This window comes from Neopelma chrysocephalum, unplaced genomic scaffold (assembly GCF_003984885.1).
Source record: "Neopelma chrysocephalum unplaced genomic scaffold, ASM398488v2 Primary Assembly neopelma1_361, whole genome shotgun sequence".
NCBI lineage: Eukaryota > Metazoa > Chordata > Aves > Passeriformes > Pipridae > Neopelma > Neopelma chrysocephalum.
This window is the reverse complement of record NW_020898025.1, coordinates 1427704-1440575: the sequence shown is the minus strand read 5'-3', so window position 1 is coordinate 1440575 and position 12872 is coordinate 1427704. Positions and strand designations below refer to the sequence as shown.

The following is a 12872-nucleotide window of genomic DNA, read 5'->3' as shown; positions in this document are numbered from 1 at the left end:
CCCCCCCAGCCCCGCCGGTGAAGTTGCGAGGTCCGTGGCGCGGGGCTCGGCAAGCGGTTGTCACTCCGGTGCCTGTCATCCCCCCTCTGATTTGTTTTTATCGATCAGCTGATTTAACACCCCCCATACCCCCCCCGCGCGGCCCCTCGGTGCTTGTGACGGGGACCACGGGGGACCGCGGTGGCTTTGGCGGGGGCTGGAGTCGCCCCACGGGGGTCACGGTGACGCCAGACCCTCTGCCCACCTTGGGGATGTGTTTGGTGTCCCCAAGGCCCTCGCAGGTGGAGACACCTGGGTCCCTGCTTGTTTACGTGCTGTGGGGGGGACGACGTGGCTGTGCCCACGACCAGGTGGCCTCGTGCATTCGGCCCCCTCGGCCCGTGGCTGCCGGGAGAGCCCCCCAAAAGCGGCGGGGTGAGCTCATTGTGTGCCACAGCGCGCGGTGGAGTCACTCCAGATTTATCCTGGCGTGACAGAGAGCAGAAGCGAACCCCCGGGGCGGCGGGCACGGATCCTGCCCCGCTCTCTTGCCCACCCTGGCGCCGGCGTGGTCCGAACCGGGAGGGGGGGGGACGCGTGGTCCGAACTGGGGCCCCGTGGTCTGAATCGGGGGCCCCCCTCCCAAGCCTCCCCGCCTTTCCTCGCCCCCCCAGGTGTCCCCTTACACTGGCTTCTCCTGCTGGGCTGTGGAATTTGCAGGGGAGGGTGGTGGTGGTGGTGGGGAGCGCGGGGGGAAGAGGAGGGCGGAGTGGGGGTGGGAGGGGGGGCTGGAGAAGGGATGGCGCGGCGCCAAATTCCGCTCTGCCATGTCTCTGTAACCTGAATAGGCCAACTCCATCCCCGGTGCGAGTCCCCCGGGGCTCCGCCGCGCTCCGATGCAGTCAGGCGGGAGGTGGCTTTCGGCCGAGGTTGCTGCCGTGTCCCCCCCGCCGACAGCCCGGCAACCCCAGCCCCGGTTCCCTCCCGGACACCGGCCGGAGCCACCGCCGGGAGCCGGTCGGGCAGGAGGTGGAGATGGTTTGGGGGAGAAAGGTTGGCACCGTGGCAGGGACAGGGTAGCCAAGGACACGCCGGGAGCGGGGCTGGCCGGCGGAGGAGAAGCCATGGAAGCCCATGGAAGGTTACGGGAAGCCTGGGGGGGCCGGCGCTGCCCTGGCCTCCTTAGAGGAGGCAGCAGAGACCCGGGGCAGGCTATTTCTGCTGAGATCCCGAGGAAAGCTCTGGGAGAATTGTGGGCTTCTATAAATAGTGTGTGTCAGCCGAGTGGAAACAGGGCCTTGAAATGCTCCTGCTATTCTCCCGAGTGCTTGGAACCAGCTCTTGGTAAACAGGGCAGCGGTGGGGAGGGCTGTTTCCTTCTTCCGGGCTCGGTAACAGGAGCGGGAGGGATGTGGGGGGGATTTTTTTGCCTGGTGATATGGCAGCGTTCCCCCCCGGGGCCAGCCTGCTGGATGCCGGGCTGTGGCCGGGCTGCCCGGATGCGGGATGGCCCCTGAATGCGTCGCAGATGTGTGTCCGTCCCCCCCCCCCCGCCTCCGCTGCCGTCCCCTCCCCAGCCCTGCCGCCCGCCAAACTTCGGGGCTGGGATGCGCCGTGTGGTCCGGACATGGTCCTGGGGGAGCCGGCGGTGCCGGGGGTGGTTTTGGGGGCGCCGGGGCTCAGCTGGCCGGGAGATGCTCGGCACACCCCCCTCCTCTCACCGGCACGGGGGTCTGTGGGGTCACGGCCCGGCTCCCCCACTCCCCACCGCGCATCCGTCCGGGCTGGAGTTGTTCCCGCTCTGCCTCGGGGCACATGCTGAGCGCTGCCTTGCGCGTGCTGGAGGGCAGGGATTTGATCCCGTGGGACCTTCCCGGGCATGTCTGGACACCCAGGGTGCTGCGGACCTCCTTCCTCGGGGGGGTTCTACGTGCGGAGGGGACGTGGTGACATGTTCCCAGGGTGTTTGCTGGCTCCAGGGTGCATCCTGGCAGCCCCAGTGCCGGGGTGAGCGCTCAGCTTCCCATGACGACCCGTCACCGTGGTCGGTGTGACCTCCCCTCTCGCCCGCACCCCAGTGCTCACCCTGTGCCGCAGACAGTGGCTCAAAACCTGCCTTAACGTTATTTCCCTTAAAAAATAACACAGAAGGGAAGCAACTGGGCTGCGCTCAGCTCCCCACTGGGAGTTTTCAGGGTGATGTGCAGCAGGCTGTGCAGTGAGAGGGATCCAACGCGCTCCTGGTGGGATTGGGTGCTGGACTCGGAGTTCACTGGGGTGTCACAGGCCTGGGGGGCTCACCCTGTCCCCATGTGCTGCCTGCCCGGGCGCTCAGTGCCAGCACAGCAGAGCGTGCCCTCGGCGTGGGTGGGAAGGGGCGAGCGCCAGTCCGGTGGTTTTTTTTTTTTTCTCTTCCCTCTCCATCTTTCTTTTTCTTTTTTTTTTTTTTTCCCTTTTTTTTTTTCTTTTTTTTTTTTTTCTTTTTTTTTCCCTCCCTCTCTGTGGGTTGAGCGTTGGGGCGACAGACAGGGAAAGTCTGAGCAATGGTCTCCGTGCTGGTGCTGTCTTCAATCACCGCGTCCCAGAATCCCTCGCTCTGGGCCTTCTAGGCACAAGGGCTTACAGCGAAAATCGGCAGCTGCAGCTGCGAGTGAAAGCACAAGAGCCCGGCTGGGTCTTTGGCATCGGCAGGAGAGCAAAAAAAAGCTGGGGGAGGCGAGGAGGGAAGGGAAAAGGAAGGGGGATGGGGGGGGAAATGTGCCCTGTGGTTTTTTTCCAGGCTTGCCACCGAGGGTTGTGTTTCAGAGCATCGGTTCCCGGGCGCGGGAAGAGGCGGGAGGATGGGGGGGTGCGGAGCGATGCCTCCGGGGAGCTCATTAAAATCTGTCGGCTCCCCCCTTTCTCCGGCCGAGGGAGGCTGGATATGGAGGGAAGGAGGGGAGGGACGTGCTGGGAAGGAACATGCCGGCAAACCGGCTGCCCGGTGGGGACAGTTGCCGGCCCAGGCAGGAACGCTGCCCCCGGGGCTCACCTGTCGGAGCACGCCGGGCGCGCCGTGCCAGCGAGGCCGTGACAGGGGCTGGCGTGTGCCGCCACGCCGGGGACTCCCTCGGCACCTGGGAGAAACCCCCCGGACACCCAACTGGGCTCAGAGGGGGGATGAGCTGCCACGGTGCTGGGGTGGCGGTGGGTGGGTCACGGGGGTGTTTGGGGGGTGCAGGGGGTCAGCGGGGTGAGCGCAGGGAGAGGGGGCGTGAGCGGGAGCTGTTGGCACGTGCGCGGGCAGCGTTTGGTGCGCAGGGAGAGTTTGGGTGTGCGGGCACCGTTTGGTGTGCAGGCAGAGCTTCCTGTGCAGGTAGGGCGTGTGGGCAGGTTTGGTGTGCAGGTGGGGCTCGGTGTGCGGGCAGGGTTTGATGCACAGGCAGGGTTTGGTGTGCCGGGTTGGGTGTGCAGGGTTTGGTATAACAAACGAGGTTTGGTGTGCAGGGTATGGTGCACAGGCAGGGTTTGCTGTGCAGGGTTTGGTGTACAGACAGGGTTTGGTGTACAGGCAAGGTTTGGTGTGCCGGGTTGGATGTGCAAGGTTTGGTATAACAAACAAGGTTTGGTGTGCAGGGTATGGTGTGCAGGCAGAGTTTGGTGTGCAGGAAGGGATTGGTGTGTAAGGACTGGTGTACAGGCAGGGTTTGGTGGCAGGCAGGGATTGATGTGAAGGGTTTGGTGTGCACAGAAGGGATTTGGTGTGCAGGCAGGGTTTGGTGTGCAGGCAGGGTTTGGTGCATGGACAGGGACTGGTGTGCAGGGGTTGGTGTACAGGGGTTGTTGTGCAGGTTTTGGTGTGCTGGGAGGGTTTGGTGTACAGGGTTTGGTGTGTGGACAGGGATTGATGTGCAGGAGTTGGTGTGCAGGGTTTGATGTACAGGGATGAGGCTGCCATGCAGATCCTGGGAGTTAAGGTAGATCTGTGCAGGTGTTGGCAGGGGACACTCCGCCCTGGTGAAAGCACCTCCTTCCCCTCCCACTGAAGGGGACAGGCAGTGTTGGGGACCCCCTCCCTGTTCCAAATCCCACTGTGCCAGTGGGTGAGCGCTGGTGCAGCCTGGCCTGGCACGAGGCGGGGAGACAGGGGAGTGGCAAAATGTGGTATTGATCCTCTGGGAGGGAGTGAAAAGCAGCTCTGGCATCCGCCAGCTCCAACCTCTGCCCTTCCCACAGCTAAACCAGCTCCAGGCAGAGGGAGCAGCATGCCACCCCATCCCGTCCCATCCCATCCCATCCCGTCCCATCCCATCCCATCCCATCCCATCCCATCCCTGTGTTGCCACTGCCGCCCCCGGGGCCCCGAGCCCCACATACACTCTTCCCTCTTCCCTCTTCCCTCCTCGCTCTTCGCCTCCTGCTGACTTCAGCGCATCGGCTTGGGCTCGGCGCCTGAACATTCCTCGCAAAACCTGGGCCTAAAATATCTGGAGGAGGATGGAGCGCCTTGGGCGAGGGAGATGAGCTCCTCAGCTGCGGGAAAGAGGGAGGCTGCCGGGCTGGAGGCAGCAGGGACTCTCTGCTCCCCGCCAGCTGCCAGCCCCGCTGGCCCCCCGGGAATTCGCCGGGAATAAATCTTGCCTGGCAAAGTCAGTGGTTTGGTTTGGGGTGGATGTGCCTGGGCAGAAGCAGGGGCGGGAGGGGAGTGTGGCGCCTTGTGCAGCGCTGGATGAGGGGCATGGGGAGCAGGGATGGCATTGGGAAGGGGTGACAGGAGGGCATGGTGGCAGGGAGTGGGGTGGCAGGGGAACAGGGTCACAGAGTAGGGTCACGGGGGAACAGGGTGGGAAAGAGTGGGGTGGCAGGGAATGAGAGTGACAGTGGAGCAGGGTTGCAGAGGAGCAGGGTGACAGTGGAACAGGATTGCAGAGGAACAGGGTGACAGTGGAACAGGGTGGCAGAGGAGCAGGGTGACAGGGGAACAGGGTGGCAGGGAGAAGGGTGGCAGAGGAGCAGGGTGACAGTGGAACAGGGTGGCAGGGTGACAGCAGAGCAGGGTGGCAGGGAGAGAGCTGGGTCCCGGTGGCTGAGGAGGGACAATAACTGCTGGGAGGGAGGTGCTAGGCGGGAGCTGTGTGAGAACCAGTTTGCGAGGTCCAGATTGGCAGCAGATCCTGAACCAGGAGGAGCTGAGCATCCATACGGCCCCTGCCGAGATCAGACGCGACGACAGCGACTCGGTTTGGGGGAAGAAATTGGAGGCGGGGGAAGCTTTTTTGCTGAAATGAAATTTGAACCCCAAAGTGGGAGGGAAGTGGAGGTGGGGGGCACGGCTCTCTCCACATGGTTATTACTGCTGTTTTCCACCCAGCTGAAAGGAGAATGTAGCTTAATATGGACCCGCAGGGAGGAGAAGCGCTCGGGAACGGGGATTTGGCAGGAGGGAGCTGGGAAACAGCGAGAGGAACGTAGAGGTGAGAGTGGCCAGGGCTTTGCCCAGGGAGGAGAGGACGGAGCCGGGCTGGAACAAGGCGCTATTGTTCTTGGCGAGCGGGGGGCCGGCCGCGGCCCCCCCAGACCCGCAGAGCTGGCGCGGATGTGGGGAAGGTTTTTGGGACCGGTTTTTCCCGGCGGATTGTTGGCTGGGGAGCGGGAAGAGCTCATGGTGTTCGGGGGGCACCAAAGGGAGCGGGTGAAGCGCCCGCGGAGGCGAAGGGGGGAACGTGGAGTGTGATGGGGAGGTGACGGCAGGTGAGAGGACAGGGGCGAGCCGGGGGAGTTTGGGAGCAGGGAATGGGAGTGGGGGTGGTGGGGCAGGGGCCCTGAGGCCGGGGGATGGTGTGGGGATGGGGTGAAATCCAGCGTCCCGCGTTGTGCCGGCACAGCGGCTCCTCCTCGGCGCGTCTGTGGGGCTGGGGTGGGAAAGCCGGAGGGCCTTTCTCCCCTGGCTGCTCTGGGGAGCCCTGTCACCCCGTGATCCACGTCCTGCTGCGATCCCCTCGTGGCTGTTGGCGTCTCTCTGGTGGTCCCCAGCCCTGCTATCCCGCGTGTCCCCTCGGTCCCTCGCCTGCCATCGCCGCCCCCGGCACAGCACCGCTGCCATCGGCGTCACGCGCCACGTTGCCACAGCCGCTGGCTGTCCCCTGGGCCACCACGGTGCTTGGGGACACCCCACGGCGCTGACGAGTGGGAGTGTGGGGAACTGGCGAGGCACAGAGGGGCTGGAGGAAGAGGAGGAGGAGGAGAAGGAGGAGGAGGAGGAGGATGGAAAGATGTGTCCCATGGGGTCTAAGGGCTGTGGCTGGGGAGGGGGCGGCGAGCCAGGGGCCAGGCTTAGGGCAAAGCTGAGCTTGTCCCAGCCCTTCCTGTGCTCCGTGTGCCTTGGCCCTCCCAGCCCAGCTGGAAAAGAGAGACACCCCCCTCACAGCAAATCCCTGGCATTTGCTCCCCATCCCCCCAGTTCCCACCTCTCCAGTGCTTCCAACGAAGCGATGCCCTAAAGGCAGCAGAAGCACCTTCGCAAGTGCACACTAAATATTTGAACACGCTTGGGTGGCTCTGGCGTCGCTGCTGCTTTTTGCCCTTCCCCACCCCCTTCCCCGGCCTCTCTGGATCCCCCCAAATTTAGGGGGTTACCCGCGGGGGCTCCTCCTTTCCTCCCAGACAGGGGTGTGATATTTTCTCAGCAGCTCTTGCCTGGAATTATTTGCTCCAGCCGAGCTGGCGCGGGGCTCTGCATGGCCGTGTCACCCTGGGGGTGTGTGTCACCATGTGTCCCCCCCTCCCCAGCCCACCCGCTGCCAGCCCCGGCTGCACGTGGTGGCACCACGGCATCCGCGCGACGCCCGCCTCCCCATCCTTCATCCCTCCTCTTCCTCCCAGCCCCAGCACCCTGCAGCCGGGCTGGGCGCCCAACGGGGCGGGAAGGGGGGGGAGCAGCGTTCCCCTCCCCTCCCCGGCATTCCTTGGGAGTGAAACACAAGAGCTGGCAGGGCACTCCTGCTTTCTCTGGCCTCCGCTCCTCTGGTGCCTGAACAAAGCCCTCCTGCCTCTCCCGGGAACCCGGGGTTTGAAACAGGAGAGGCGGCTGGTGCTGCGTGGCAATGTCCTCCTCCAGCTGGTTTTGGAGTCCCTGGTGGGTGGGGGACAGGGGTGGGCACGGTCCCTGTGAGGGACAGCTCTGGATGGGGTACCCCAGGGTACCCAGGAGGACTGTGCCCGCCGCAAGGACTGTTGGCATCCTCCCCATCCTGGGCTTTGCGTCCCCACCATGTCACTGCCATCATATTGCTATGGAAACTGAGCCCTGGAGGGCACCACTTCAACCCCAGTTTGCCCCCAGTTTGGTCCCGGTTTGGCCCTGGCTCCCATGCACAACCCATCCGTGGCAACACAGCTTGGTGTATCCTTCATCCCACGATCGGAGATGATGCATCCCAGAGGGAATGCGCGCTCCGGCCCCCTTCCCAAAGTCCCACAGCCCCCTCCTCGCCAAACAAAGCCCCCCCCTACCCTCCCCACCGCCCCCGGTGAAACAGGCCCCTGTCGGAGCGCAGTCCCCGACAGCGAAGGTTATTTTAATGGATGCATTACTTTAAACGAACCCTCCGCCATCTGTTCCACCCCCTAATTACGCATGCAAAAAAAAGCCCATCTCACAGCCAGTGCAGGAGAAAGTAAAGATATAAGTGATTTAAATGCATGTATCCGCAGCTCCGCCGGCAGCTGGGCTGGGCTGCGCTCCTCGGCTGCCTGGCGAGCCGGGCAACTTGGAGGCAAGGAGGGGAAAAAAGGGATGGTTCTCCCGCATCCACCTTGGGAAGGTGGCCGGGTGGCTGGCGGGCGCAGCAGGGGCTGGAGCGTGGTGGCTGTATCCATCCATCCCTGCATCCCTGCATCCCCTCCATCCCGCAGTCGCCTCTCCCCGTCACCCCCTGAAGGTTAGCTCTGCCCGCCGGCTGCCAGGCTCGGCGTGGCGGCGGCTGAGCCTTCAAAGCGCGGGGACACGCCACTGTCCCCGGGCTGCCGCGGTGCATGGCGGGGCTGTGGGGGGGAGCACCCCCCGGGCTTGGCCGGGCTCCTCGTCCTGACGCTCTCCCAGGGGGTCCCGCGGGGGTGGGGATGGGCGTGCACGGCCCCCGGGTGACGCTGGGCCCGTGTCCCCCGGGAGAGGGGGTGAGGAGGAGGGGGTTTTCCCCCCACGCTGCTTTTCCCAAGCTGTGTTTCCGTGAGCCGTCCCGAAAACCAGGGGGCTCTTGGGTGCTTGCTGGGGGCCTGTCCTTTGGGGCTGCGGAAGGTGAGGGTGGAGTCTGAACGAGCTCCCCCTCAGAGAGGCAGAGCTCACAGGTGATGGAAAACCCCCGTTTTTAAATCAACCTCCTGCTCTAGGGAGTCCCAGCGGGGACAGGGGGGTGACAACAGTGCAGGGGCTGCATCCGTCCCTGCTTTCCCCTGTGACTCAGTTTCCCCCATCCCCAGCACGAACCACCCACGGGGATGGGATGGGTGAGCGCCGTGGCTTTGGGTGACCCCACGGTGACAGCACAGCACCGCGACCACCACAGCAGGGCCACCGCCTGGCGCCGGAGCCGACGGCGGTCCTGGGTGCCCGTCGTCCCCCCCTCTCCCTCCGTCTCCTTCTCTCCGTGCCTGACTGCAGCAGATGCGCCAGCTCTGCAGGAAGAGGGAATTAAGTTGGGCTGGAGGAATTTTAAAGATTGCTGCAGGCCTGAGGGTCTTAGATCCCCCCGCGGAGATGGGCAGTCATGCAGAATTAATCCTATCGGCAGCCTGGCTCGGCTTCAGCCGGTGCAGAGCTCCGGGAGAGCGCGCGGGAGCGCGGGGGGCGATGCTGGGGGCGGCTGAGCGAGCCCCGGCGCCTCTCGGCGTCGATGGGAAATTAATAATGAAAAATTAAAAGCCCCAATTCAGCCTTCCTCTCACCCCCCCCCCACCGTTCCCTGCTCCTTCCTTCTCCCCATCAGCCTGGAGGTGGGACTCGTAGGGGGGAAGGAGGTGGGTGGATTCTGCAAAGCTTAAGGAAAACCTGTTTGCCGTAGCCAGCGGAGCCCGCGGTGGGAGAAAACGCCAGGGACGCATCCTGCTCCTGGTGAACGGAGCTGTGGCACAGCCGGGGCTCGGCTGTGTGCCACGGGGGGCTGGCTGGGTCTGGGGTAGGGGCACCTCTTTGCTGCCATCACCCAGCCCCCTCTGCAATGGGGTCATGCAGTGGTAGGAGGCAGGTTGGGGTGACAGGAGGGAGGTCGAGGTGGCAAGAGGGAGGTTGGAGTGGCAGGAGGGTGGCTGGGGTGACAGAAAGAAGGTTGAGGTAGCAGGAGCAGGTTGGGGTGACAACAGGCAGGTCATGGTGGCAGTAGCTGGTTGAAGTGGCACGAGGCAGGTTGAGGTGGCAGGAGCAGGCTGGGGTGACAGGAGGGAGGCTGAGGTGGCAGGAGGCAGGTTGAGGTGGCACAAGGCTGTTGGGGTGCTGTGCCAGCGCAGGGGACACAGCGACACACCGGATACCCCCACGTGCTGCACCAGCCACCCACCACATTCCAAGGGGACGCCAGGATGGCATCTGGGTGCCCCGCGGCTCTGCCAGCCCCACGGGCAGCCTCGTCCCCATTGTCCCTCCTGGCTGCCGGGACCGTGGTGCCACCGTGCCAGCGGGCTCGGTGGCTGCGTGACGCCGGGCAGGGTGGCCCGCGAGGGCTCTGCAGCTGCTGCCGAGCCCTCTGCTCCTCTGGTTTATAAATAATGCAGCACCGAGGCGTGTTGGCAGCGCCCGCACACGCCTGCAGCCCTGGCGCGGCAGCGGGCGCTCCGGGGGCGAGCGGCGGGTGCTGTCACCCTGGCTGGGTGACACTGAGCCCTGTCACCCCGGTGGGGAGGTGGCGAACCCCGTTGTGTGTGTGTGTCTGTGTGTCTGTGTGTCCCTTGCTCCCCACGCTGTCCCCCAGCCCCACGCGCCCGGGGTGGGTGGTTGGCAGTGGTGGTTGCTGGTGGTGGGTGGTGGGTGCCCGCGGTGACCCCACGCGTGGGGACGTCCCCAAAGCCTCGCGACGGTGGCGCGGATGGCGACGGCGCAGCTTGCAGGGTTGCCATGGCGATGTGCTGGCGCTAACGAACCCGAGTAAACATTAACGAGGGAGAGCCCCACACGGGTGGGTGCGAGGGTGGGGACCCAGGCGTCCTGCGGGGCTGGGGGCTGCGGTGGGGGCCGTGGCACGGCCCCTGCGTGGGTGGGGGTGCACCCGGGAGATTCCCCCCAGACGGTCCCCTCCAGGTGCTGCGTGAGGCTGTGCCTTAATGGTCTGACTGGGAGCTCTGGGCGCATCCTGGGGGACAGGTTGTCAGTCCACTTCCCAGTTTGGGGCGCCCACAGTGGGAAGGTCACCACCTTGAGGTCCCAGGTGTCCTGTTGTGCCCTGGCACTGGTGCTGCTACCCCACATGGGTCACTGTCACCCTCTCCGTGCAGCACCTGTGGGTGCTGGATGGGCAAGGGGGGAGAATGAGCCCCCGTGGTGCCCCCCGGGGAGCTCAGGGTGTTCCTGGCAGCAGCTGCCACCACCGCTGCAGTTGTCACCATGACTCAACTCGCCGCGTCCCTCCCTTTCCCATGGCCACGCCAGCACAGGACCCACCCCGGGGTTTGGGTGGGGGTCAGGGTGGGGGTCAGCCCCCCGCGCCGGCACCCGCACCGTGCCCAAGGTCCCCTCCAGCATTTAATGGCGCTGCAGCTCATTAAACGGAGGTGCAGGTGCCCCCGGTACCTTCATCCTCCCGGAGGGCTCTTAATGAGCGGCTGCTAACGAGCGCTCCCGCTCCCCTTCCAGCCCCGGGAAGAGGCTGATTGGCGAGAGGCACCCGGGAGCAACGCACGGGCTCCTTTCGGGGGCTTCGAGGGGTCCAGTGACCCCTTTGCCGTGCTGCAGACGTGCCCCTTGCACCGTGGAGGAGGGTCCCCTGTCACAGTCACCGTGCCAGTGTCACATCTCTCCCTGGCTCCTCGGGGTGTTGTGTCATGGGCACCTGGTGCCTCAGTTTCCCTTGTAGGGGTACAGCGCCCTGGGAACGGGCACCGGGGCTCACAGACATGCAGAGATGTGGGTTGAGGCTCCTGCTGGTGCCCCCAGCCCCATTTTTGTACCCAGAGTCACACTGCACAAGGGTACCCAACCCCTGGGAAGCCCTCCTTGGGTCTGTCTGTGCAAGGGGGCTCCAGTGGGTTCAGCCGAGGGTCTGTGGCTCCTGTGCACCCCAAAACCAACCCAGAGGCTCTGATGCAGTGCAGGGTGGTGGGTACCCAGAGGAGGGGGGCTGGGGGGCTGCCTGGCTCGGTGGGGCTCTTGGGCTTGTCCCCCTCTTTTGGGGGCTGCAGAGGGGGATGGCCCACCCTGCACAGAGCCATCGACCCACGCCAGGGCTGGGTCCCCCAGCTCCCCGCCGAAGGGAGCCCTAATCCTCGGTGACACGGTGCCCGGCCCCGCGGTGGCTAATTGCAGTGTCCCCAGCTGAGGATTACGGTTTAAAGCGGGGAAGGAGCAGCGGGAGCAGATGAGCTCCTGAGCAACAAAGCTCCTGTTCCCCTGCAAAGCGACTTTTATTAGGGGTATAATTAAAAGCTGACAGGAGGGGAAAATCACGGGGATGGTCAGGGTGAGGGATGAAGCCACCTGAAGGTCCCTGTGCCCCCAGCCCAGGTGTCCCACCCGCCAGCCCCCTGCTCTGACCGCAGCGTTTCTGGCAGGGCAGGAGGCAGCGAGGTGCTGGGCTGGCGGAGGAAATCCAAACTCGGCCCCTATGAAAGGGGCTTTGTGTGCCCTGGAAGGAGCAGCCCTCCTCCTTCTCCTCCTCCTCCTCCTCCTCCTTCTCCCCTGGCTGCGGGGCCACTTTCCCGCCTGGGGGTGGCCTCGATGTGGGTGCCAGAGGGAAACTGAGGCACGGGGCGGTGTTGCAGCCCTGTGGCCTCCTGCCCTGCTCAGGCTCCCGAGCTTTTCCCCGTCGCTTGTACCTGTGGCTGTGGGTGAGCCAGTCCCTGGGGACGTGCCGGGGTCCCCCATGGATGCCCCAGCCGGTGTCACCCCTGCAAGGTCCCTGTGGTGGGGCCTCCCTGCCAGGGCTGGCCAAGGCACTGGCAGTGGAGAAGGAGTTGCAGGAACAGAGGCACATCATGAGGACAGAGGGACATTTTCCCCTGTCCCCTTCGTGCCACCCAGATTGCCCTTTCCCAACGCCACCTGCCTCAGTTTCCCTTTCCCACCTTGTGAGTGCTGTGGCTGCTCTCTGCCATGGCAGGACCCCGGATCACCCTGGGGGGATGCCAGACCTCCTTGGTGACCCTGACTTTCCCCATGGGCATGGCTGATGTCCCCTGGGAAAGGGACACTTTGCAGCACCCAGTGTTTGGCACCTCGCTGGGCTTCTGCTCGTGGGAGCATCGCTCCGGTGCCGTGGCAGGGAGGAGGGTGGGGGCAGGCAGGGACCCCCAGCAGGGAGCTGGGCACTGGTCACCTTGCCCTGGCCCAGCCCCAGCCCTGGTGGGCGGCGGGGGGCTTGTTCTCAGCCTGGACAGGAAGATGAATGAATTCCATTACGGGATCGCGATTTTATTCCACGTGTCAGGGAGCCTGAGATTAACTTGCTCACCAGGCTGTGACAAACCCAGACACCCGCGTGCGCGCGCTCGGGTGCGGGGGCTTCACACACTCACCGGGCATGGAGCTGCTGAGACCCTAGTGTGGCCCTCAGGGCGAGCAGAGCCAGGCCCATCCACACTGATTCCAGCTGGGAACCCTCCGGCACCCGAGGAGGGTGGCACAGGCCAAGATGGGGGGTCTGGCACTGCCACCGTGTTGTCCCATGTCCTGGAGGCCCTTCAGCCACCCAAGGGCACGTGTCTCGCTGCTG

The 12872-nt window shown here is 64.9% G+C and overlaps 1 protein-coding gene across 4 annotated transcripts in view; it reads left to right on the top strand.

Moving 5' to 3' along the window:
- AHDC1 (AT-hook DNA binding motif containing 1) overlaps positions 1-12872 on the top strand; it is a 58623-nt gene that overhangs the window by 5996 nt on the left and 39755 nt on the right. Inside the window, exon 1 of one of the 4 annotated variants that reach the window (XM_027705960.1) lies at positions 4956-5432. The exons of the other annotated variants lie outside the window; for them this stretch is intronic. Within the exon in view, the coding sequence (XP_027561761.1) occupies positions 5243-5432 (190 nt within the window). The 5' untranslated portion in view covers positions 4956-5242. Of the gene's footprint in view, positions 1-4955; positions 5433-12872 lie in introns of those variants that run through there. 4 annotated transcript variants of the gene reach the window in all.